A 27,301-nucleotide genomic window follows, 5' to 3' on the forward strand; every position below is an offset into this window, starting at 1 on the left:
TTTGTGTAGTTCTGTCCTTGAGCTGTTCTTGTCTATTAACGTTCTGTTTAATGTCATGTTTCATGTTTTGTGTGGATCCCAGGAAGAGTAGCTGCTGCTTTTGCAACAGCTAATGGGAATCCTAATAAATTACCCAAAATACCCCATAATGACAAAGCGAGAACAGGTTTTTATTTCTGCAGCATTGAAGGTCCCCAAGAACACAGTGGCCTCCGTCATTCTTAAATGGAAGAAGTTTGGAACCACCGAGACTCTTCCTAGAGCTAGCTGCCCGGCCAAACTGAGCAATCGGGTGAGAAGGGCCATGATCAGGGAGGTGACCAAGAACCCAATGGTCACTCTGACAGAGCTCCAGAGTTCCCCTGTGGAGATGGGAGAAACTTCCAGAAAGACAACCATCTCTGCAGCACTCCACCAATCAGGCCTTTATTGGAGAATGGCCAGATGGAAGCCGCTCCTCAGTAAAAAGCACATGACAGCTCGCTTGGAGTTTGCCAAAATGCACCTAAAGACTCTCAGACCATGAGAAACAAGATGTTGTGGTCTGATGAAACCAAGATTGAACTCTTTGGCCTGACTGCCAATCGTCACGTCTGGAGGAAATCTGGCATCATCCCTACGGTGAAGCATGGTGGTGGCAGCATCATGCCGTGGGAATGTTTTTCAGCGGCAGGCATTGGGAGACTAGTCAGGATCGAGGGAAAGATGAATGGCGCAAAGTACAGAGAGATCCTTGATGAAAACCTGCTCCAGAGCGCTCAGGACCTCAGACTGGGGCGAAGGTTCACCTTCCAACAGGACTACAACCCTAAGCACACCCTAAGGCAAGACAACGCAGGAGTGGCTTTGGGACAAGTCTCTGAATGTCCTTGAGTGGCCCAGCCAGAGCCCGGACTTGAACCCAATCGAACATCTCTGGAGAGACCTGAATATAGCTGTGCAGCAACGTTCCCCATCCAACCTGACAGAGCTTGAGAGGATCTGCAGAGAAGAATGGGAGAAACTCCCCAAATACAGGTGTGCCAAACTTGTAGCAGCATAGTCAAGAAGACTCGTGGTTGTAATCGCTGCCAAAAGTGCTTCAGCCAAGTACTGAGTGTAATGTAAATATGATATTTCAGAGTTTTTATAACAGTTTTTTCTTTGGCATTATGGGGTATTGTGTGTAGCTTGATGAGGATATATATATTCTCAATCAATTTTAGAATTAGGCTGTAACGTAACAAAATGTGGAAAAAGTCAAGGGGTCTGAAAACTTTCCGAAGACACTGTATATTGTTTTGTAAATAGATATATTATTTGAAATATAGATTTTTAAAATATATTTTCCTTCTTTATTATTTTCTCCTAACCTTACCACTCCTCCCCTAATTGTAGTAAACTTAATGGACAATAATACTTAGGCTTCTACTTCCAGCTTAAACATACTACAGTGAGGGAAAAAAGTATTTGATCCCCTGCTGATTTTGTACGTTTGCCCACTGACAAAGAAATGATCAGTCTATAATTTTAATGGTAGGTTTATTTGAACAGTGAGAGACAGAATAACAACAAATAAATCCAGAAAAATGCATGTCAAAAATGTTATAAATTGATTTGCATTTTAATGAGGGAAATAAGTATTTGACCCCCTCTCAATCAGAAAGATTTCTGGCTCCCAGGTGTCTTTTATACAGGTAACAAGCTGAGATTAGGAGCACTCCCTTTATCTCAGCTTGTTACCTGTATAAAAGACACCTGTCCACAGAAGCAATCAATCAATCAGATTCCAAACTCTAAACCATGGCCAAGACCAAAGAGCTCTCCAAGGATGTCAGGGACAAGATTGTAGACCTACACAAGGCTGGAATGGGCTACAAGACCATCGCCAAGCAGCTTGGTGAGAAGGTGACAACAGTTGGTGTGATTATTTGCAAATGGAAGAAACACAAAAGAACTGTCAATCTCCCTCGGCCTGGGGATCCATGCAAGATCTCACCTCGTGGAGTTGCAATGATCATGAGAACGGTGAGGAATCAGCCCAGAACTACACGGGAGGATCTTGTCAATGATCTGAAGGCAGCTGGGACCATAGTCACCAAGAAAACAAATTGGTAACACACTACGCCGTAAAGGACTGAAATCCTGCAGCGCCCACAAGGTCCCCCTGCTCAAGAAAGCACATATACATGCCCGTCTGAAGTTTGCCAATGAACATCTGAATGATTCAGAGGACAACTGGGTGAAAGTGGTGTGGTCAGATGAGACCAAAATGGAGCTCTTTGGCATCAACTCAACTCGCCGTGTTTGGAGGAGGAGGAATGCTGCCTATGACCCCAAGAACACCATTATTATAGTATTGATCGATTGACTTTTCAAATCACCCAGCAGTGCTATTTGCAGAGTTAGCCCATAGTAAATGTTTCACTGACCTTACTGGAAGTCCCTATAGACTCTATTTTAACAGTCCTCTCTGTATGTCCCTGTTCTTCCTGCAGATACTCTAAACTAACAAGCTAACCTACTTTTCCCCCCACAACTGAAACCTGGACTGAGGTTGGGCCCCGACTGCTCTGGGAGAATGACTTCACATTGGAGTGTTCTGGCTTACTGGATGGATGTGTGTGTGTCTGTATACGTTGGCGGGGGATTGGAGGAGATTTATGACCTCACTTCAGGCTGAATTAACAGCACATCCAGTCCCATAGACATGTTCCGTTTCCCTTCCCTCTATACTTGGTGTCTTCCAAAACTATGCAGTTAGCAGCAAGAAAATAGTATGCATTTTCCAGCTCAAACAAATATTTCTATGTGTTTATTGACATTCATTAGGGTTGTTACTTCTTCTATGAGTCTTATTTGCAGGTCATTTGAACTCGGAAAAATATGCTGATTTTATGCAACTAATACATAACTGGTTTAGCTGAGGAGAGAAGCACATGGTGAGGGTCGTCATGGTCGACAGCAGAGTGCTGGGAAAACAGGGAGGTGTTACTAACGCCTGCTACGTTAGGAAGATGTTTCTTTTACTCCTGCTAAGTTAGGGAGGTGTTTCTTTTACGTCTGCTAAGTTAGGTTAGGGAGGTGTTTCTTTTACGTCTGCTACGTTAGGGAGGTGTTTATTTTATTCCTGCTACGTTAGGTAGGTGTTTCTTTTACTCCTGCTAAGTTAGGGAGGTGTTTCTTTTACGCCTGCTACGTTAGGGAGGTGTTTCTTTTACGCCTGCTACGTTAGGGAGGTGTTTCTTTTACGTCTGCTACGTTAGGGAGGTGTTTCTTTTACGCCTGCTACGTTAGGTTAGGAAGGTGTTTCTTTTACGTCTGCTACGTTAGGCTAGGGAGGTGTTTCTTTTACGCCTGCTACGTTAGGGAGGTGTTTCTTTTACTCCTGCTACGTTAGGGAGGTGTTTCTTTTACGCCTGCTAAGTTAGGTTAGGGAGGTGTTTCTTTTACGCCTGCTAAGTTAGGTTAGGGAGGTGTTTCTTTTACGCCTGCTAAGTTAGGTTAGGGAGGTGTTTCTTTTACGTCTGCTACGTTAGGTTATGTAGGCGTTTCTGTTACGTCTGCTATGTTAGGAAGATGTTTATTTTGAGCCTACTATGTTAGGGAGGTGTTTCTTTTACGCCTGCTACGTTAGGGAGGTGTTTCTTTTACGCCTGCTACGTTAGGAAGGTGTTTCTTTTACGCCTGCTACGTTAGGGAGGTGTTTCTTTTACGCCTGCTACGTTAGGGAGGTGTTTCTTTTACGCCTACTACGTTAGGAAGGTGTTTATTTTACGCCTGCTACGTTAGGAAGGTGTTTCTTTTACGCCTGCTACGTTAGGGAGGTGTTTCTTTTACGCCTGCTACGTTCTATATGATCAGAGGACCATACATGAGGATGATGGACTTCTGCTTATTGGTTAAGAGGGAGAACAGATGTTTGAACACACGCACACACAGAACAGCTGCCCTGGTACCTGAGGTTCAGAGCCACACACAGACACAGCTGCCCTGGCCCCTGAGGTCCAGAGCCACACACAGACACAGCTGCCCTGGCTCCTGAGGTCCAGAGCTACACACAGACACAGCTGCCCTGGCCCCTGAGGTCCAGAGCCACACACAGACACAGCTGCCCTGGCACCTGAGGTTCAGAGCCACACATAGACACAGCTGCCCTGGCACCTGAGGTCCAGAGCCACACATAGACACAGCTGCCCTGGCCCCTGAGGTCCAGAGCCACACATAGACACAGCTGCCCTGGTACCTGAGGTCCAGAGCCACACATAGTCACAGCTGCCCTGGTACCTGAGGTCCAGAGCCACACATAGACACAGCTGCCCTGGTACCTGAGGTCCAGAGCCACACATAGACACAGCTGCCCTGGCACCTGAGGTCCAGAGCCACACATAGACACAGCTGCCCTGGTACCTGAGGTCCAGAGCCAGACACAGCTGCCCTGGCCCCTGAGGTCCAGAGCCACACATAGACACAGCTGCCCTGGCACCTGAGGTCCAGAGCCACACATAGACACAGCTGCCCTGGTACCTGAGGTCCAGAGCCAGACACAGCTGCCCTGGCCCCTGAGGTCCAGAGCCACACACAGACACAGCTTCCCTGGCACCTGAGGTCCAGAGCCACCCCCCCAATTCATTTATGCCTTTCTTAGTTAACGTTCGGTGTCACCCTCCACCACTTACAGTTCATTTCCTTCAAAAACAACTACAGACCAGATGTTAATTTTTGTTATTTCAAAATGTATAATTTCACGATTGCTACACAGGTGAAACTGCACAGGTAAAAAATTGCAAGAGGGTCACCACAGGGAGTAAACATCAAATAAGTGGGCTATATGTTTGCTTTTATGTCATCCATTTATTGCTGTTTTCTGTATTCCTGCTTTGTGTGCAGAATGACGTGTACATGTAGTAGTGTTGTAAATCTACTGGTCTCTATTGGTGAATTATCATTGCTGTACAGGAAGCATGCTGGTGAATGTACATTTTACTGTTGAACTCACAAAGGTCTGGGCTACTGCATTTCCCCACATGGTGCCAAGACACAAGTAAGCACAACGCAACTGTGAGACAGTTATTATGTGACTCTTATTACATCCACACACTCTCTCCCTTTGTCTCAAACACACTCTCTCTCTTTCTCTCTCCCTTTGTCTCAAACACACACACTCTCTCACTTTGTCTCAAACACACACACACACACACACACACTCTCTCGCTCTCCCCGTCTCAAACTCACTCTCTCTCTCCCCGTCTCAAACGCTCTCTCTCTCTCTCCCCCCTTTGTCTCAAACACTCTCACACGCACGCACGCTGGCACGCACACACTCCTTCTCTCTGCCCTTTGTCTGTCTCTCTCTCTCTCTCTCTCTCACACACACACACACACACACTGCTCACCATCACAAAAAAAGGTCACAGAACACATTTGACGAGCAGTCATCCCTCCCAACTCATACTGAAGCACTTTCATTACTCCAGTGCCATGTTAAAGTCCTGCCTCTTCCTGTGGGAATGGGTGAGGGAGAGTTATGTCCTATGTCAACACAGCTTAGAGGCCTTCCCAGCCTCTCCACCCACCCACCCTCACAGCATGACAGCAGGGTTATTGCAGCCATACTTAATAGTAGCCTGGGGCCAGATCTCTTAGTGCTGTATCCAAATGTATCTATTTGTTTGGCAATGAAATGACCATAGGGGTTGGATACAGCACAAACAGATCTGGATCCAGGCTAACTAAACAGATCAAGACTAGAGTGCAAATGACGTGTAACAACAACACAAGGAGAATAGAGAGATTCTTAGTCACTTTATGAGACTCTCCTAATAACATCATCATCTGTCGTGTAAAACAAGGGTAAGAAAACTAGTGCTCTTTTAATGTTTAGTACCATGATGTCAACGTCATCGTCACCCAAAAATATGTGCTCTTTTTATGTCATGAACCTGAACGACTCCTGCAGATGTAACGTTACATTATTGAATATTTCCACTTGTTATGAAGAATGATGCATAGTTGACTGTCAGGAAAGGCATTTTTCAGAGTAAAAAAAAACAAAAATATAAGTTGATGCCTTGTCTGTCTGTCTGTACAATGTATATATATATATATTGCTGCTTATGTGAAGGGGGAGTTAAGGTTTATGTACTATAAAGTTGGTAAATTCACTCAAATTGTCAGTGACAGACATGGTTTCATTGTTCTGTCTATGAAGTCCATTTTGTTTATATAACATCTGCTTGTTAGTTGGAGAAAAGACTCGGAGGAGCACATATTTTTTATCTCTGTCCTCTTTAAACAAGTTCCAGACCAAGAGTCCATGAATGTTGTTGCTCGTCCTCTGGGCTGTATTCTACTGACATCAGTAAATCACACAGGGCAGACCAGAGCTCAGTAAAGCACACAGGGCAGACCAGAGCTCAGTAAAGCACACAGGGCAGACCAGAGCTCAGTAAAGCACACAGGGCAGACCAGAGCTTTCAGTCACATCTCATCACGTCATGGCAGTGGGTAATTTCCCTTCTCAGTCAGGGAGAGAAAAAAGGCCACAGGTTCCCCAGAAACAATCCAGACTACTATTTTCACTTCTGTTTCAGTCCGTCATAAGTCTTCGGCAGATCAGATAGATGGTTGAGTTAATTTCTTCATTTCCCAACCCTCTTGGTTCTCTACTTGGACCGGTCCTGCCGTGCCCCCCGCCACACCAACACCCCGTGAGGAGGAGGTCAGTGGGCTGCTCCGTTGTAAGACTTGCTGTACATACTGAAATCGGTTTCTACATAGTCGTTGGAGATGGGCTGCTTGTACAGGGGGTTGGAGGCCTGGGGGGGGGGGAGAAAAATGGGTCAGTCAGTTGATTAAAATGCACATGTCGAGGCAGGGTGGACATTTGAGGTGCAGCCTCTGAACTTTGGAACAGTCAGTTTTCAAAACAACTATCTACCTAACTGACAGCTGTTGTCCAAGAAGACATCTGATGGTTTCAATCAACAGATGTTTTATTCTCCTGCGGATGCTTCAACTTAGGCTGTTCACACTGATCACATTTAAGTGGTCATACCGATCGTATCATACACAACTATGTTCCCATCCCAGATCCTACATATGTCTTCAGTTAGCTGGAGTGTTATGATATATGGAAACTGTTCCAAAGGTACACCACAATAAGATTCAATGACCTTGAAATTCCACAACTGTTAGACGTCTACATTACGTCTCAACATTTAAAATGGAATGTGCATATATTCTATCCTTCTCAGACATGCAAGAGTCTCATTACTTCTATAGATCTACTCTGGCCCAAAACAGTCAGTAACAGTAATTCACAGCCTTTCATTTGATAGATACTGTAGTCAGTGTAATAGATAGGACAGTTATCCTTCTCATTGATTCCCATAACTTACAGTATTTGGCAAAAAACTGTCAGTCTCATAAATTCAACCTTTCATATGTAAGTCAGTGAGGTAGGCAGGTTAGTTCCCTTCCTCACCATCTCATATCGTGCGCGGGAGCGTGCGCTTTGGAAGCGGGCGAACTCTCTGCGGTCGTGCACGGTGATGACCAGCTTCCAGATGGCTAGCAGCACGATGCCCACCAGTAGGATACTGCCCACCACCGCCAGGAGGACCGTCATGGCGTCCGGCGCTGCGCCACACTCTGGGGACGGGAGGAGAGGCAAACAAATAAACAAACATAAAACAAAGGTTATAAAAAATCTGATATACACAGGAACAAAGAAAATACTCAAAGATTAAGACAAATATAGAACGAGAGATATAGACAGGAACATTGAAATAGACAGACAGACAGGATAAATAAAGAGATATCAAATTAAATGTTATTTGTCACATGCGCCGAATACAACAGGTATAGACTTTACAGTGAAATGCTTACTTACAAGCCCTTAACCAACAATGCAGTATTAAGAAAAATAAGTGTTAAGTAAAAAAATAGGTATGTAAAAAATGAAAGTAACAAAGAATTAAAGAGCAGCAGTAAAATAACAGTAGCGAGGCTATATACTGGAGGTACCGGTACAGAGTCAATGTGCGGGGGCACCGGTTAGTCGAGGTAATACAGTGGGGAGAACAAGTATTTGATACACTGCCGATTTTGCAGGTTTTCCTACTTACAAAGCATGTAGAGGTCTGTAATTTGTATCATAGGTACACTTCAACTGTGAGAGACGGAATCTAAAACAAAAATCCAGAAAATCACATTGTATGATTTTTAAGTAATTCATATGCATTTTATTGCATGACATAAGTATTTGATCACCTACCAACCAGTAAGATTTCCGGCTCTCACAGACCTGTTAGTTTTTCTTTAAGTAGCCCTCCTGTTCTCCACTCATTACCTGTATTAACTGCACCTGTTTGAACTCGTTACCTGTATAAAAGACACCTGTCCACACACTCAATCAAACAGACTCCAACCTCTCCACAATGGCCAAGACCAGAGAGCTGTGTAAGGACAACAGGGATAAAATTGTAGACCTGCACAAGGCTGGGATGGGCTACAGGACAATAGGCAAGCAGCTTGGTGAGAAGGCAACAACTGTTGGCACAATTATTAGAAATTGGAAGAAGTTCAAGATGACGGTCAATCACCCTCGGTCTGGGGCTCCATGCAAGATCTCACCTCGTGGGGCATCAATGATCATGAGGAAGGTGAGGGATCAGCCCAGAACTACACGGCAGGACCTGGTCAATGACCTGAAGAGAGCTGGGACCACAGTCTCAAAGAAAACCATTAGTAACACACTACGCCGTCATGGATTAAAATCCTGCAGCGCACGCAAGGTCCCCCTGCTCAAGCCAGCGCATGTCCAGGCCCGTCTGAAGTTTGCCAATGACCATCTGGATGATCCAGAGGAGGAATGGGAGAAGGTCATGTGGTCTGATGAGACAAAAATAGAGCTTTTTGGTCTAAACGCCACTCGCCGTGTTTGGAGGAAGAAGAAGGATGAGTACAACCCCAAGAACACCATCCCAACCGTGAAGCATGGAGGTGGAAACATCATTCTTTGGGGATGCTTTTCTGCAAAGGGGACAGGACAACTGCACCGTATTGAGGGGAGGATGGATGGGGCCATGTATCGCGAGATCTTGGCCAACAACCTCCTTCCCTCAGTAAGAGCATTGAAGATGGGTCATGGCTGGGTCTTCCAGCATGACAACAACCCGAAACACACAGCCAGGGCAACTAAGGAGTGGCTCCGTAAGAAGCATCTCAAGGTCCTGGAGTGGCCTAGCCAGTCTCCAGACCTGAACCCAATAGAAAATCTTTGCAGGGAGCTGAAAGTCCGTATTGCCCAGCGACAGCCCCGAAACCTGAAGGATCTGGAGAAGGTCTGTATGGAGGAGTGGGCCAAAATCCTTGCTGCAGTGTGTGCAAACCTGGTCAAGAACTACAGGAAACGTATGACCTCTGTAATTGCAAACAAAGGTTTCTGTACCAAATATTAAGTTCTGCTTTTCTGATGTATCAAATATTTATGTCATGCAATAAAATGCAAATGAATTACTTTAAAATCATACAATGTGATTTTCTGGATTTTTGTTTTAGATTCCGTCTCTCACAGTTGAAGTGTACCTATGATAAAAATTACAGACCTCTACATGCTTTGTAAGTAGGAAAACCTGCAAAATCGGCAGTGTATCAAATACTTGTTCTCCCCACTGTATGTACATGTAGGTAGAGTTAAAATGACTATGCATAGATAATAAACAGAGTAGCAGCAGTGTAAAAGTGGGGGGGGGGGGGGGGCAATGCAAATAGTCTGGGTAGCCATTTGATTAGCTGTTCAGGAGTCTTATGGCTTGGGGGTAGAAGTTGCTAAGAAGCCTTTTGGACCTAGACTTGGAACTCCGGTACTGCTTGCCGTGCGGTAGCAGAGAGAACAGTCTATGACTAGGGTGGCTGGAGTCTTTGACAATTTTTAGGGCCTTCCTCTGACACCGCCTGGTATACAGAGGTCCTGGATGGCAGGAAGCTTGGCACCATTGATGTACTGGGCCGTACGCACTACCCTCTGTAGAGCCTTGCAGTCGGAGGCCGAGCAGTTGTCATACCAGGCAGTGATGCAACCAGTCAGGATGCTCTCGATGGTGCAGCTGTATAATTTTTGGAGTATCTGAGGACCCATGTCAAATCTTTTCAGTCTCCTGGGGGGGAATAGGTTTTGTCGGGCCCTCTTCACGACTGTCTTGGTGTGTTTGGACCATGACAGTTTGTTGGTGATGTGGACACCAAGGAACTTGAAGCTCTCAACCTGCTCCACTACAGCCCAGTCGATGAGAATGGGGGCGTGCTCGGTCCTCCTTTTCCTGTAGTCAGTCCACAATCATATAGATAGGAACATAGAAATAGACAGGACAAATATAGAAAGAGATATATATATATATATATATATATATATATAGACCGGAACATAGAAATAGACTGATATAGACAAGAGACAGACCAGAAACATAGAAAAAGGCATGGACAGGATACAAAGACAGGAAGGGAGATATACACAGGAAAGTCACAAACGAACAAATATAAACAATGGCTCTTAAAAAACAGGCCTTTGTTTACACGATGACATAAATCTAATATCATCCCCACACTGTCCAATAGAATGCATGTGCACAAGAGGCCCAGCACAGACTCATAACAGTAAACAGATAGGGTCTATTTTCGTACATCAGCAACACATGGCCTGGTGTTTTCTTCCTCCATTTCTGTGAAAATGAATGTATGAGGAGAAGCAGTTGGCTGATGGTTTATGTCCATGTTTTCTGCAGCAGAGGATAGTCTTTGACCAGTACTGACCTGGCTCTTTGAGAGCTGTGAGGACTGACATGCCGTTGGCGTGTTCAGAGTACGTGAACTTCATCACACATTCGTTCTCCGTCTTGTACAGGCAGAGGACAGCGTTGGGGTCGTCTGTTTCTGTGAGAGGGGAGAAAAGAGAGAGAGAGAGGCGCTGCTGAGACACATGCAATAAAACAGCTGGCTAAACTACAGCTTCAGGGAGAGAGGGAGGAGAGAGAGAGGCGCTGCTGAGACACATGCAATAAAACAGCTGGCTAAACATACTGCTTCAGGGAGAGGGAGGAGAGAAAGAGAGAAGAAAGAAAACAAGAGAATGGGGAGAGATCCAACAGCACAACACTGTGCAAAAACAGATCAACATGTATTATTTTATTGGGAAAGCACTCTTGGATAGTGAATGATTGCACTCCACGGTAAGGACAGAGATTTTCTTTGCTTTCTTGTCCTTGCGAACTCTTTATTATTCAAATATTCTAACTGCCTTGGGGATTGACTGAGGAGCCAGACTACCTCCAGCCTTTCCCCCATAGCCACCTCCAGCCCTTCCTTCTCCCCTTTGCTTTTGGCGAAAGATACGTTTCTGGAATGTACATGAGGAATCCAATAGGGGAAGTCAGATGGTTGGAATAGCTGAGAGAGAATGCAGTAAAACAGAGCAGCCCTGGGACAGGGAGGGCAGAGCTGGGCTGGGCGACACAGAGGGAAGGGCCTTAAAATAGTTTAACAAGCCCTTCAAATCATGAGCCAAAGAGTCTACGTCTCCGCCAGGCCTGCCATCATTATAATTCCCAGACAACTAACATTAACTTATTAATACATTCCTAGGCACAAGTTAAATATATCCCGCAATGCTGAGGTGGAGTGAAAAGCTTTTTTTTTACAGTCAAAAGCCCTGCGACTCTGTTCCACTTACGGGCCATGATTTTAAAAGCCATCACGCGATGACAGTTTAGCTTTATGGTTGCAGGTAGAGTTACATGTTTGTTTTGAGGGCGCGGTAGGGAGGAGGTAGTGTATCTAAACCTGTGGCATGCTTCCCAGTCGAAACAGTTTGCGCATACAGTGCATTCGGAAAGTATTCAGTCCCCTTGATTTTTCCACATTTTGTTATGTTACAGCTTTATTCTAAAATGGATTAAATTGTTTTCCCCCCTCATCAATCTACACACAATACCCCATAATGACAAAGCAAAAACAGGTTCAGAAATACATGCACATTTTTTTATTTATTTAAAAAACGGAAATATCATATTTACATAAGTATTCAGACCCTTTACTCAGTACTTTGTTGAAGCACCTTTGGCAGTGATTACAGCCTCGAGTCTTCTTGGGTATGACGCGACAAGCTTGGCACACCTGTATGTGGGGAGTTTCTCCCATTCTTCTCTGCAGATCCTCTCAAGCTCTGTCAGGTTGGATGGGGAGCTGCACAGCTATTTCCAGGTCTTTCCAGAAATGTTCAATCGGGTTCAAGTCCGGGCTCTGATTGGGCCACTCAAGGACATCCAGAGACTTGTCCTGAAGCCACTCCTGTGTTGTCTTGGCTGTGTGCTTAGGGTCGTAGTCCTGTTGGAAGGTGAACCTTGGCCCCAGTCTGAGGTCCTGAGAGCAGGTTTTCTTCAAGGATCTCTCTGTACTTTGCTCTATTCCTGACTAGTATCCCAGTCCCTGTCGCTGAAAAACATTCCCACAGCATGATACTGCCACCACCATGCTTTGCTGTAGAGATGGTGCTGGGTTTCCTCCAGACATGTCGTTTAGCATTCAGGCCAAAGAGTTCAATCTTTCATCAGTCCAGAGAATCTTGTTTCTCATGGTCAGAGAGTCCTTTAGGTGTCTTTTGGAAAACCCCAAGCGGGCTGTCATGTGCCTTTTACTGAGGAGCAGCTTCAGTCTGGCCACTCTACCATAAAGGCCTGATTGGTAGAGTGCTACAGAGATGGTTGTCCTTCTGGAAGGTTCTCCCATCTCCACAGAGGAACTTTGGAGCTCTGTCAGAGTGACCATCATGTTCTTGGTCACCTCCCTGACCAAGGCCCTTCTCCCCAGTTTGGCCAGGCCGCCAGCTCTAGGAAGAGTATTGGTGTTTCCAAACTTCTTCCATTTAAGAAAGATGGAAGCCACTGTGATCTTGTGGACCTTCAATGCTGCAGAAATGTTTTGGTACCCTTCCCCAGATCTGTGCATCGACACAATCCTTTCTCGGAGCTCTATAGACAATTCCTTCGACCTCATGGCTTGGTTTTTGCTCTGACATGCATGCAGTGTCAACTATGGGACTATGGACGGGACACTTCCATGAAGTGTTTGCGGTCATTCAACGACAAAGTGCAGCAACAGCTAGGCCCTACATTTTTTCTCTTGAGATGTAGTGCACCAAACATCTTAGATAGATGTAAAATTGCTCGATTAAGACCCCTGCAAAAAACGTCAAAATGAATGACAGATTTCTTGATTTATCTTAGATTAATTCTGACTATTATGAAGAAGTGTTACTGGGCACGTTGTTGCTACGGTGGCTCAAGAGGGACAAACATTCATATTTTGCCACTTTTTTCTAGTTTTTCAAGCAAAGATCTTTAGGGAGTATGCAAGCACAGACATTCGCGTTGCCTAGCCGAGTTCTGCTAGAAGCAAACCAAACCTATGTATTCGGACACCTTTAGGGTGTTATATTTTAAATGGGACTGCGTGTCTTTGAACAAAATGATGGGTTTGGCTGCATGGCTGTTATTATAAGCTGCTATCAGGAGGACAGAACAGAAGATATCTGTCTGCTCTGCCACTACAGACCCAGACTGACACTCGCCAGATAATAACATAATCAGACGCCCACTCGGACTGGAGAGGGTATATTTATTTCATAAATACATACATGTGACGTGGGGGCTGTATTAGCACAGAGATGGCTAGACACTGTGTGTGTTCATGAGTGTGCCTAACTTTGGTCTGAAGCTACCCTGTCAGAGCAGCTGGGTCATGTCACATTATCTAAAACAGCTGTATGTATGGCATGTTTTGGCGAGGCTGTGCCCAGTAAGAATAGGGGACAGCTAATAGACAAGGACAAGGGAAGAGGTACAGTATGTAATGCATCGACACAACTGAAAGTGTTGCAGACGCTAACCACAGACGTTGATACTCCTCTCTATGTGTGTCTGCAGGCCAGCTGATGTTAAAGAAAGGAACAAGTCAGTGTGTTGTTTACTCACTAAGCGTTTCCACGGTGATGATCTCATCCTTGCATAGCCGCTGGCAGGTCTGATTGTCGGACAGTCTTCCAGAGCTGAAAAGCCGGCATTCGATGCATTCCCTGGAGCGGAGAGGGAAAGAGATGTCGGGAGGGAGAGAGGGAGGGATGGATAGAGAGAGACAGAGAGAGAGAGAGAGAGAGAGAGACTGTGAGCGTGGCATAATGACATACATCATACACGTGTCGTGTTCACAGGAGCACAGAGGTGAACAGACTGTGTGTGAACAGGCCTTGAGGTTAAGGTCAGGTTAGGGTCAATAGTCACACACTAAAAGGTCACCTTTTACCTGTCTTAAATAAGATCCATGTGTGACGATAGGAGCATGTTGTGAGGGTACCCCAGTCCTGACTGATAGCAACAAATTCAAATCAAAGTTTATTGGTCGAGTACACAGATTTGCATATGGTATCGCAGGTGCAGCGAAATGCTTGTGCAGTAATACCTAGCAACAAAATACTAAAAGATACACACATAACACCCCCCAAAAATAAATAGAAATATCATAATGAGCAATGTCAGAAACCGGTATATAAATATACACAGTGGCCACTGTCCTACAGACAGTGAGTCACGTTGCCGTGGCATGCTATATAAATCAGGCAGACAGGCATCCAGTTACTGTTTGATTGAACGTAAGAATGGGCAAAATAAGTGACCTAAGTGAGCATGGTATGATCGTTGGTGCCAGGCTCGCCTGTTCCAGTATCTCAGAAATGGCCGGCCTCCTGGGCTTTTCACGCATGACAGTGTCTAGGGTTAACCCAGAATGGTGCTACAAACAAAAAACATTCAGACAGCGGCAGTCCTGTGGGTAAAAAAGGGCAAGGATGGCAAGGATAGTGCAAGCTAACAGGCAGGCCACAAACAGGTAAATAATGACGCAGTACAACAGAGGTGTGCAGAACGGCATCTTGGTCCTTGTCACGGATGGGCTATTGCCGAATCCTGGTTCCTGTTGCGTCATACTGAAGGCAGAGTCAGGATTTTGCGTAAGCAGTACGAGTTAAGGGCTTGTAAGTAAGCATTTCACTGTTGTATTCGGCGCATGTACAAATAAAATTTGATTTGAGTCCATGGCCCCATTCTGACTGGTGTCAACGGTACAGGCTGCTGGCGGTGGTGGGAGGAATGTTTTCCTGGCACACATTAGGTCTCTTGATACCAATTGAGCAACGTATCCTAACTGACCTAAGACAGGGAATTGTTACTAGGATTAAATGTCAGGAATTGTGAAAATCTGAGTTTAAATGTATTTGGCTAAGGTGTATGTAAACTTCCGACTTCAACTGTGTGTGTGTATATATATATATATATATATATATATATATATATATATATAAATAATACACACACACACACACACACACACACACACACACACACACACACACACACACACACACACACACACACACACACATATATAAATATATAAATGGGTGTGCAAAGACAGCATGGACAGTATATAGAAAAAATGTGTAGAGCATAGCAGTTATATAGGTAGAGCCATGACTAGAATACTGTATATACATATACAGTATGAAAAACAGTATGTAAACATTTTTTATTTGACCTTTATTTAACTAGGCAAGTCAGTTAAGAACAAATTCTTATTTTCAATGACGGCCTAGGAACAACTGCCTTGTTCAGGGGCAGAACGACAGATGTTTACCTTGTCAGTTCGGGGATTCGATCTTGCAACATTTTGGTTACTAGTCCAACTCTCTACCACTAGGCTACCTGCCACCCCAGTGTTCAATGACGCTGTACATAGGGCAGCAGTCTCTAAGGTGCTGGGTAGAGTACCGGGTGGTAGCCGGCTAGAACAGTGATTAAGGTTCAGGGCAGGGTACTGGGCGGAGGCCGGCTAGTGGTGACTGTTTAACAGACTGATGGCCTTGAGAGAGAAGTTTTTTCTCAGTCTCTCAGTCCAAGCTTTGACGCACTTGTACGCCTTCTGGATGGTAGCGTGCCCCTGGTGATGCACTGGACTGACCGCACCACCCTTTGGAGAACCCTGCGGTTGCTGGCGGTGCAGTTGCCACACCAGGCGGTGCTACAGCCTGACAAGATGCTCTCCATGGTGCATCTGTAGACGTTTGTGAGGGTCTTAAGGGCCAAGCCGTACTTCTTCAGTCTCCTGAGGTTGAAGAGGCGCTGTTGAGCCTTCTTCACCACACTGTCTGTGTAAAGGGACCATTTCAGGTTGTCAATGATGTATACGCAGAGGAACTTGAAGCTTTGACCCTCTCCACTGCGGCCCCTTCGATGTGGATGGGGGTGTGCACTCTCTACTGTCTCCTGTAGTCCACCATCAGCTCCTTCGTTTTTCTGACGTTGAGGGATTATTTTCCTGGCACCACTCTGCCAGGGCTCTCACCTCCTCCCTGTAAGCTGTCTCGTCGTTGTTGGTAATCAAGCCTACCACTGTTGTGACATCTGCAAACTTGATAATTGAGTTGGAGACGTGTTTGGCCAAGCAGTTATGGGTGAACAGGGAGTACAGGAGGGGACTTAACACACACCCTTGTGGGGCCCCGTGTTGAGTACCTTCACCACTTGGATTCTGCTCGTCAGGAAGTCCAGGACCCAGTTGCACAGGGAGGGGTTCAGACCCAGGGCCCTGAGCTTAGTAATGAGTTTGGAGGGCACTATGGTGTTGAAGGCTGAGGTGTTGTCAATGAACAACATTCTTACATAGGTATTTATCTTGTTCAGATGGAATAGGGCAGTGTGCAGTGCAATGGCAATTGCGTTGTCCGTGGATCGGTTGAGGGTAATATGCCAATTGTAGTGGGTCTAGGGTGACAGGTAAGGTGGAGGTGTTATGGTCCTTAACTTCTCTAGGGTAGGGGACAGTATTTTGACATCTGGATGAAAAGCGTGCCCAAAGTAAACGGCCTGTTACTCAGGCCCAGAAGCTAGGATATGCTAGGATATAAAACACTCTAGAGTTTCCAAAACTGTTAAAATAATGTCTGTGAGTATAACAGAACTGATATGGCAGGCGAAAACCTGAGAAAAATCCATCCAGGAAGTGGGATTTTTTTAATGTTTGTAGTTTTCCATTGACTGCCAATACAGATTCCATTGACTTAGGACTCAAATTTCACTTGTATTCTGAAAAATGAGGGAGCAAGACCACTTTGACCACTTTGAATGAGTGGACACTGTAGTGTCCCTGAGGTTTTTCATGCACACGACCGAGAGCGCGCCTTTGTTTTCCTTTTATATTGACGAAGCTTTTGTCTGGTTGAAATATTATTGATTATTGTGACTAAAAACAACCTGAGGATTGATTATAAATATCGTTTGACATGTTTCTACGAACTTTACTGATACTTTTCGGATTTTTCATCTGCCTGTTGTGACTACCTTTGAGCCTGTGGATTACTGAACAAAACGCGCAAACAAAACTGAGGTTTTTGGATATAAAGAGGGACTTTATCGAACAAAACAAACATTTATTGAGTAAATGGGAGTCTTGTGAGTGCAACCATATGAAGATCATCAAAGTTAAGTGATTAATTTTATCGCTATTTCTGACTTGTGTAACTTCTCTACTTGGCTGGTAACTGTAATGATTGGTCTGCTGGGCGCTGTTCTCAGATAATCGCGTGGTATGCTTTCGCCGTAAAGCCTTTTTGAAATCTGACACCGTGGTTGGATTAACAAGAAGTTAATCTTTAAACCGATGTATAACGCTTGTATGTTTTATGAATTTTTATAGCGTCCCACACCCCCTAGAGAGGTTAACTAGCCTCTCAAAGCACTTCATGATGATATGATGAGTGCTATGAGGCGATAGTCATTTAGTTAAGTTACCTTCGCTTTCTTGGGTACAGGAACAATGGACAACTTGAAAGTGGGGACAACAGACTGGGATATATAGAGATTGAATATGTCCGTAAACAGTCCAGACAGCTGGTCTGCACATGCTCCGATGACGCAGCCTTGCGAGGGTTAAATGACTTCCTCACGTCGGCCATGGAGAACGAGAGCACACAATCCATGTGTGCATCGGGGACCACGTCGGCGTCTCAAAATTGTTTTCATCGAATTAGGCGAAGGCTTTCCCTTTATAATACATGATTGTCTGGAGTCCCTGCCACATAGTGGAGTTGCAATTCAACGGCTCAGAAACTTTGTCCCTGTACTGTTGTTTTGCCTCTTTGATTGCCTTACAGAGGTTGTAGCTGGTCTATTTGTACACGTTTATGTTCCCGGTCACCTTACCATGGTTAAATGCTGTGGCTTGCGCTTTCAGTTTTGCGTGAATGCTGCCATCTATCCACATTTTTTGGTTTGGATAAGTTGCAATCGTCACAGTGGGAACAACATCCTCTATGCACTTCCTGATGAACTCAGTCACAGAGTCAGTGTATATGTTGATACTATTCTCAGAGGCGACCCTGAACATTATTACTGTTATAAAAAAAATGTTTACAAATATTTTCTTAACTCTATTTTCTTAAATCTGCATTGTTGGTTAAGGGCTGGTAAGTAAGCATTTCACGGTAAGGTCTACACCTGTTGTATTCGGCACGTGACAACTACATTCTGATTTGATTTCCCAGTCAAAGTGATCAAAACAATCTTGAAGTATAGATTCCGATTGGTCAGACCAACGCAGTTATCTTTTATTTATTTCACCTTTATTTAACCAGGTAGGCTAGTTGAGATCAAGTTCTCATTTACAACTGCGACCTGGCCAAGATAATGCAAAGCAGTGCGACACAAACAACAACAACACAGAGTTACACATGGAATAAACAAACAATAACACAATAGAAAAAGTCTATATACAGTGAGTGCAAATGAGGTAAGATAAGGGAGGTAAGGCAAAAAATAGGCCATAGTGGTGAAATAATTACAATTTAGCAATTAAACACTGGAGTGAGATGTGCAGAAGATGTATGTTCAAGTTGAGATACTGGGGTGCAAAGGAGCAAAAAAAAATATATATATAAAAGAAATAACAATATGGGGATGAGGTAGTTGGATGGGCTATTTACAGATGGGCTATGTACAGGTGCAGTGATCTGTGAGCTGCTCTGACAGCTGGTGCTTAAAGCTAGTGAGGGAGATATGAGTCTCCAGCTTCAGTGATTTTTGCAATTCGTTCCAGTCATTGGCAGCAGAGGACTGGAAGGAAAGGCGGCCAAAGTAGGAATTGGCTTTGGGGGTGACCAGTGAAATATACCTGCTGGAGCGCATACTACGGGTGGGTGCTGTTATGGTGACCAGCGAGCCGAGATAAGGTGGGGCTTTACCTAGCAAAAACGTATAGATGACCTAGAGCCAGTGGGTTTCGCGATGAATATGAAGCGAGGGCCAGCCAACGAGAGCATATAGGTCGCAGTGGTGGGTAGTATATGGGGCAGTGGCGACAAAACGGATGGCACTGTGATAGACTACATCCAATTTGATGACTAGCGTGTTGGAGGCTATTTTGTAAATGGCATCGCCGAAGTCAAGGATCGGCAGGATAGTCAGTTTTACGAGGGTATGTTTGGCAGCATGAGTGAAGGATGCTTTTTTGCGAAATAGGAAGCCGATTCTAGATTTAATTTTGGATTGGAGATGCTTGATGTGAGTCTGGAAGGAGAGTTTACAGTCTAACCAGACACCTAGGTATTTGTAGTTGTCCACATATTCTAAGTCAGAACCGTCCAGAGTAGTGATGCTGGACGGGCAGGCAGGTACGGGCGGGCAGCGATCGATTGAAGAGCATGCATTTAGTTTTACTTGCATTTAAGAGCATTTGGAGGCCATTGAAGGAGAGTTGTATGGCATTGAAGCTTGCCTGGAGGGTAGTTAACACAGTGTCCAAAGAAGGGCCAGAAGTATACAGAATGGTGTCGTCTGCGTAGAGGTGGATCGGAGAATCACCAGCAGCAAGAGCGACATCATTAATGTATACAGAGAAAAGAGTCAGCCCGAGAATTGAACCCTGTGGCACCCCCATAGAGACTGCCAGAGGTCCGGACAACAGGCCCTCCGATTTGACACACTGAACTCTGTCTGAGAAGTAGTTAGTGAACCAGGCGAAGTCATTTGAGAAAAAAAGGCTGTTGAGTCTGCCGATAAGAATGTGGTGATTGACAGAGTCGAAAGCCTTGGCCAGGTTGATGAATACAGCTGCACAGTATGGTTTTATCGATGGCGGTTATGATATCGTTTAGGACCTTGAGCGTGGCTGAGGTGCACCAATGACCAGCTCAGGAACCAGATTGCATAGCGGAGAAGTTACGGTGGGATTCAAAATGGTCGGTGATCTGTTTGTTAACTTGGCTATCCAATCTTTGGGGATCTCAGACGATACGAAAGAGAGGTTGAACAGGCTAGTAATAGGGGTTGCAACAATTTCGGCAGAATAATTTTAGAAAGAGAGGATCCAGATTGTCTAGCCCGGCTAATTTGTAGGGGTCCAGATTTTGCAGCTCTTTCAGAATATCAGCTATCTGGATTTGGGTGAGGGAGAAATGGGGGAGGCTTGGCAAGTTGCTGTGGGGGTACGCAGTGCTGTTGATCGGGGTAGGGGTAGCCAGGTGGAAAGCATGGCCAGCCGTACAAAAATGCTTATTGAAATTCTCAATTATCGTGGATTTATCTGTGGTGACAGTGTTTCCTAGCCACAGTGCAGTGGGCAGCTGGGAGGAGGTGCTCTCATTCTCCCTGGACTTTACAGTGTCACAGACCTTTGAGTTTGTGCTACTATTTAAGTCCCCAGCTTCAATAAATGCGGCCTCAGGATATGTGGTTTCCAGTTTGCACATAGTCCAGTTTAGTTCCTTGAAAGCCGTAGCGGTGTCTGCTTTGGGGGGAATATACGCACGACGGTGACGATGACTGAAGAAAATTATCTCGGGTGGTAATGCGGTCTGCTTCTGATGGTGAGATATTCCAGATCGGAAGAACAAATGAACTTGAGTTCCTATACATTACCACAATCACACCATGAGTTGTTAATCATGAAACAAACCCTTCCGCTATCTTTTTCGAGGAGAGTTCTTTCTTCCTGTCTGCGAGATGGGCGGAGAAATCCGGTGGCTGAATTGATGGGGGCAATGTATCCAGAGAAAGCCATGATTCCGTAAAACAGTGTATATTACAGTCCCTGATGTCTCTCTGGAAGGAGATCCTTGCCCTGAGCTTGTCTACTTTATTGTCCAAGGACTGAACATTAGCAAGTAATATACTCGGAAGCGGTGGATGGTATGCCATCTGAGTCTGACTAGGGCCTCACTCCTTCTACATCTTCTTCGGCATCTGCGTTTTGGTGCCGCTCCCGGGATGAACAGAGTTGCCTCGGGAAGTTCAAACAAAGGATCCAGGTCAGGGAAGTCGAATTTCTGGTGAGTAACCGCCGATCTAATATCCAAAAGTTATTTCTGGCTGTAGATAATACAAGAAACGTTCTGAGCAAATAATGTAAGAAATAACACTTGTAGCAGGCTCAAGGGTGTGGGGTTTCCACGTCACCAAGTTCAATAACAAAACATGCACCAGTAGCACAACTAGAATGCAAATGGGGAGTTTATTAGGGATTTTTGTATACTGGGGAAGAAGGGGGAATTCACCAATTACCTCACAGTCCACAAGCCGTTCTCATTGTCCGTTCCATTCTCCAGGGGTAATCCTAAAACTCGGGTCCTCAGCCAATCTGGTACACAAGGGGGGTAATCAGACAGTCCAGGTCACAACGGGTAATCACACAGATATTGTTTTCTCTTCTCCCACTCTTCATAACGCATGTTTTTCTGTCCATTCTCTGCCTCTTTGTGCAGGCCGTTTGCTCTTTTATCTCCAAGCACTCCCTGGCTGTATGAACCACAGCCTCTCCTCGTTGGGGCAGGAAGTCCATATAAGGCTTGGGGCTTGAGCCAGCGGGTTGCAAAATATCTCCCCTCAATAACCACTCCCCTCACCTCTCCCTGCCGTCTGCCACACACCCCCCCGTCTTCAGCTCCGACCGGGAGGGAGGGGTGCAGTCCAGCTCCCTAGAGCATCCCTCCTGGAGAGAGCATCGGCATTTCCATGGGCTGCACCTAATCTGTAGACGACAGAGAAAGCAAAGGGCTGTAAGGATAGGAACCAGCGGGTGACCCTGTCCTTATTCCGTGACATCCAAACCAGTGGTGCATGGTCTGTTACAAGGGTGAAGTGCAGTCCCAATAAGTAATACTTCAGCGTTTCCAGCGCCCACTTTATCTCTAGACATTCTTTCTCCACAGGGGAATATCTTCGTTCCCGTGGCAACAGCTTCTGGCTAATGTACATGACTGGGTGTTCCTCAACTTCTTGTAGCTGTGATAGGACGGCATTCATCCCGGTTTCGGATGCATCGGTCTGTACCACCAGTGGTTTGGAGATGTCCGGGGTCACCAGCACAGGTCCAGAACACAGTGCTCCCTTTAGGTCCTGGAAGGCTTTCTCTGTCTCCTCGGTCCATGTCACCTGGGTGGGCAGACGGCTCCTGGTCAAATCTGTCAGGTGGCTAGCTAGGTAGGCAAAATGGGGAATACATTTCCGGTAGTAACTAGTCAACCCCCCAAATGTGCGTACCTGCTTCTTGGTGAAGGGGCGGGGCCAGTCCCAAATCGCCTCCACTTTCTTCACCTGGGGTTTGACACATCCCTTCCCGATCGTGTACCCCAGGTACTCAGCCTCCTGCAGGCCAAGCCGACATTTCTTTGGGTTCGCTGTTAGCCCCGCCTCCCGTAAAGCCTGCAGTACCGCGCTCACCTGGTTTCGATGTGTCTCCCACTCGCTCCCATGGACCACAATATCGTCGATGTATGCCGCCAAGACGTTTTTTGTTCCCAGGCTTCTTTATCCACGTCCAGCAGTCCTCGGGGTCGTCTCCCATACAGGAGTTTGAAGGGAGAGAATCCTGTTGAAGCTTGGGGCACTTCTCGGATCGAGAACATCAGGTAGGGTAGCAGCTGGTCCCAATTAATTCCGTCAGCCTCCATCACCTTCTTTATCATCTGCTTCAGGGTTCGATTAAACCTTTCCACCAACCCATCGGTCTGTGGGCAAAACACTGAGGTGTGCAACTGGGATATTTTCATTAGCTTGCATAGATCCTTCATGATTCGCGACATGAACGGCGTGCCCTGGTCAGTCAATATCTAGTCGGGGATGCCTACTAGGGAGAACAGGATGACCAACTCATGTGTGATTCCCTTGGTGGCCATGGTGCACAGGGGAATGGCTTCTGGGTAGCTGGTGGCATAATCCAGAATCACCAGAATGTATTGGTGCCCTCGGTTGCTCTTTGGTAGAGGTCCCTCCAGGTCCATCGCAATCCTGCTGAAAGGGACTGAAATAATGGGTAGGGGAATTAAGGGACTGCAAAAGTGGGTTTTGGCGCCACCTGCTGGCACTCCGGGCAACTGCAGCAGTATTCTTCCACTGCTCTCTTCACCCCCGGTCAGTAAAACCGTGCCTTGATCCTGTCTAAGGTGTTCTTCACCCCTAGGTGAGCCCCAAGAAGGTGGGAGTGCGCCAAATGCAAGACAGATGGTACAAAGGGATGGGGCACCAACAACAACTCCATACATTCGTCATTCTTCTTCACGACCTTATATAGCAACTTCTTCTTTATAGAAAAATGGGGGTAGGTAATTTGACTTACCCCTCCACGGGCTTTCCGTCCACCATGGTCACCTGCTGGAGAGCACTGGCCAAGTAGGGATCCTCCAGTTGGGTCGTGCCAAACCGGCCCGCGGGGTCTGGCGCCACCTCATGGTCAATCGGGAACATGTCGTCCAGACTCGCCACCTCCCCCTCCAGTCTGGCTTCAACAGAGTCCCCCTCCGAGAGGGGGTCGGTTGACGCCTGGGGGTCCACTTCCTGGAATCCACACATCCGGGCATCCCTCCTCCTGGTGTCCCTCCCACCTCTCCGCCTTCCTCCTCCCTTCTGGTTCCCTCGGTTCCCCACGTCTCCGGACATACTGGTCCACAATTGGCGGAACATCGGGAAATCCCTCCTGATAAGGACCGGCATAGGCAGGTTTGGGACAACTCCCACTGGTCCTATGTGCTGTCCCTTTGTGGTCTGTAGGTGGAAGAGTGTAGTAGGGTAGTCCTTGGTCTCACCGTGTATGCACATAATGGCCACGGTCTCCGCCAGGTTTGAGGACTGGGCGACATCAGGTCGGACCAGCGTCACCATAATCCCAGAGTCCACAAGTGCCGTGGTGTCCTTTCCATTGGCTCTTACCGGGGTGACAGGGGAAGGACCACTGTCCCTAGGCCAGCATGCCATCAGCAAGCCGCAGGGCCGCCCATTGGCTACCTCACTGGCTGAAGCCAAAGGCATCGGGACATCACGGTTTGAACAGTTCCAGGCGATGTGTCCCGGCTCGCGACACACATTTCCTGCTGTCCAGGTTCAGGAAGGGGTGTCGTCTCGGGGAGCTGACTGTGGGTGTCCCCCTATCCTTAGCCGGGGTTCCGGTGTGGTCCTCCTCCCTTTTTCGCTCCTTTGGGCGAGTGGAGGGTCCGCCTTCCATGGCTGTCCTCTGCGCAGGACCTCCAAAGCCACCTGTTGTCCTTACACCAGTTCCACCAGCTGATCTGCGCCCTGCACGTTAGCTTGGCTGGCTAACTTTTTAACTTCGAATGGAAGAGAGTGTATAAATTGATCTACGCCCACTTTCTCCATGGGCGTGAGCGTCAGGGGTTCAGCAGTTAGCCAGCTCTTGGCCAGCCTAATAAGATCAAGCATTTGCAATCGGGGGGGACGCTGTAGGATCATACGCCCAATCATGGAATCTTTTTGACCTGCTAATCAGGGTGTAACCATACCGGCGCAGGATTTCCTTTTTCAGCACCTCGTAATGCGTCACCTGGTCAACCGACAGATCCTGATAGGTCTTTTGTGCCACGCCTGACAGGAAAGGTGCTAGCAGGCTGGCCCATTGCTCATGGGGCCATTTCTCCCTAGCCGACGTCCTGTCGAAGGCTTTGAGGTAAGCCTCGATGTCATCAGCCTCTGTCAGCTTCAGTATAAACCTACTGGGTTTGGGACAAGAGACTTCTTCGCCTGCCGCTATGCTGGCCTGGACGGCTGTCAGTTGACTCAGTTCAGCTCGCAGGAGAGCAGTCTGCTGACGCTGTTCCTCCAGCAGCTCCCGATGCATAGCCTGCTGTGCTATGTTCACCTCCACCAGCTGTTTCACCAATGCTTCCATTGTGCTCCGTGTCTTTTTGTTATTGAGCTTGGTTTGGGGTGCCCGCATTCTCCACCATATGTAGAAGGCCCAAGGGTGTGGGGTTTCCAATTCACCAAGTTCAATAACAAAACATGCACCAGTAGCACAACTAGAATGCAAATGGGGAGTTTATTAGGGATTTTTGTATACTGGGGAAGAAGGGGGAATTCACCAATTACCTCACAGTCCACAAGCCGTTCTCATTGTCTGTTCCATTCACCAGGGGTAATCCTAAAACGTGGGTCCTCAGCGAATCCAGTTCAGTAAACAAGAGGGGTAATCAGACAGTCCAGGTCACAACGGATAATCACACAGGTATTGTTCTCTCTTCTCCCACTCTTCATAACGCACGTTTTTCTCTCCATTCCCTGCCCCTTTATGCAGGTCGCTTACTCCTTTATCCCCAAGCTTTCCTTGGCTTAATGAACCACAGCCTCTCCTCGTTGAGGCAGGAAGTCCATATAAGGCTTAGGGATGGAGCCAGCAGGCGGCAAGATATCTCCCCTCAATAACCACTCCCCTCACCTCTCCCTGCCGTCTGCCACACACTGAACAATAAATAAATAAATGCTAAGTCGGCTTGGAGCTAGAAACAGGGCGACCGTGTCTGTTGGGGCCATCATCCCCGGGATAGCCTGCTTATACACACGGAGCCTGATACAGGAGGAGTTTGGGTCAGAACCGTTAGTTTCTTTGGGGGTCACCAATGGAAAGGGATCTTAACATATTTATTATGTGTCTTGTTTTACAGAACTAATTTAGAACTAATCTTGTGTGAGTTATATCCGTCTTAAATCCTATTTGTATCTTAATGCATGGTCATCGATGATATGGGTCCTATCATGATGAGTCAAATATCACCATCAGGTGCACATTAGAAACCCCTGGACACTTAGGGCATGGCTGACCCTGCTCTCCCTTTCGCCCTCTCTTCTTGCCCCATCTCTCTCTCTCTCCCTCCCTCTCTCCGCCCCGTATCTCTCCCTCCTCCTCTCTCTCTTCTTGCCCCATATCTCTTCCTCCCCCTCTCTCTCCTTCCCTCTCTTCTTGCCCCATATGTCTCCCTTCCCTCGCTCTCCTTCCCTCTCTTCTTGCCCCGTATCTCTCCCTCCCTCCCTCTCCCTCTCCTTCCCTCTTCTTGCCTCGTATCTCTCCCTCCATCTCTCTGTCCCTCCCCTTCTCTCCCTTCTCTCTCTCCCCCTCTCCTCTGCCCCTCTCCCTTCCCTCTCTCCCTCCCTGTCCCATACCTCTTGGTGCCACAGGCATCAGGGCAGGTGGGGCATTTCTCGCAGGTGTCCCCGAAGGCCCCTGGTTCAGTGCACTGGCAGCGCCCACACGCACAGCTGCCCCGCCCGCTGCAGATCTGCCCGTCATCAGACACACAGGATGAGGTGTCAGTGGAACAGTTACAGTTGTCCCCGATGTAGCCCGCATGGCACTTACACTCTCCACAGTGGCACTCTCCGTGACCTGAGGAAGAGAGGACAGATGAGGAAGATTGTGAGGACAGTTCTTCAAACAGAGTTTCAAATGGTATAAAAACAAGTCAATATGTTAGCGCCAATTAGCTTTACACAAGAAAACAAAAAACACAGATAAAATCATTTCTGAGACAAAGTGATTTGAAAAAAATACACATCCACGTTCAAATTCCTATAATAGGCCATTATCTAGCGAGGAATGATTTCCAAACATTAACAAAGCATTTATAGACAATACAGCCAATCACACACACTTCATCATCTGTTATTGATCACAAAATCTGTGAAAAGCTGTTTTCTGGCCAGAAATGTGTCTCCAGTGATGAACAACTAGACTGGATCACAGTTATTTCAGTCGGGGGAGAGCTTGGGCATCTAATGCCGGCAACAAGCCATGAAACACTAACAGTCTTTAAAAAGGCCCAGTGGAGTCCAAATGCATTTTTCCCCGTTTTATATCATACTGTACAACAGCTGATGAAACTAACACTGTAAAAGTGTGAAAACATTTGATCAGTGCTATTTCCTGACATTGTAGTTGC

General features: G+C 46.5%; 1 protein-coding gene across 3 annotated transcripts in view; it reads right to left on the reverse strand.

Moving 5' to 3' along the window:
* Positions 1-5,769: 5,769 nt before the first annotated feature.
* The window catches only part of LOC106582337 (integrin beta-5), a 100,720-nt gene continuing 79,188 nt past the window's right edge, over positions 5,770-27,301 (reverse strand). For all 3 annotated transcript variants that reach the window (XM_014165325.2, XM_045704805.1, XM_014165323.2), the window contains 5 exons: positions 26,526-26,748; positions 14,010-14,110; positions 10,795-10,914; positions 7,466-7,632; positions 5,770-6,797 (listed from right to left, as the gene is read on the reverse strand). In XM_014165325.2, the coding sequence (XP_014020800.1) occupies positions 6,702-6,797; positions 7,466-7,632; positions 10,795-10,914; positions 14,010-14,110; positions 26,526-26,748 (707 nt within the window). In that variant the 3' untranslated portion in view covers positions 5,770-6,701. The remainder of the gene's footprint in view (positions 6,798-7,465; positions 7,633-10,794; positions 10,915-14,009; positions 14,111-26,525; positions 26,749-27,301) is intronic.

Source organism: Salmo salar, chromosome ssa21 (assembly GCF_905237065.1).
Source record: "Salmo salar chromosome ssa21, Ssal_v3.1, whole genome shotgun sequence".
Lineage (NCBI taxonomy): Eukaryota > Metazoa > Chordata > Actinopteri > Salmoniformes > Salmonidae > Salmo > Salmo salar.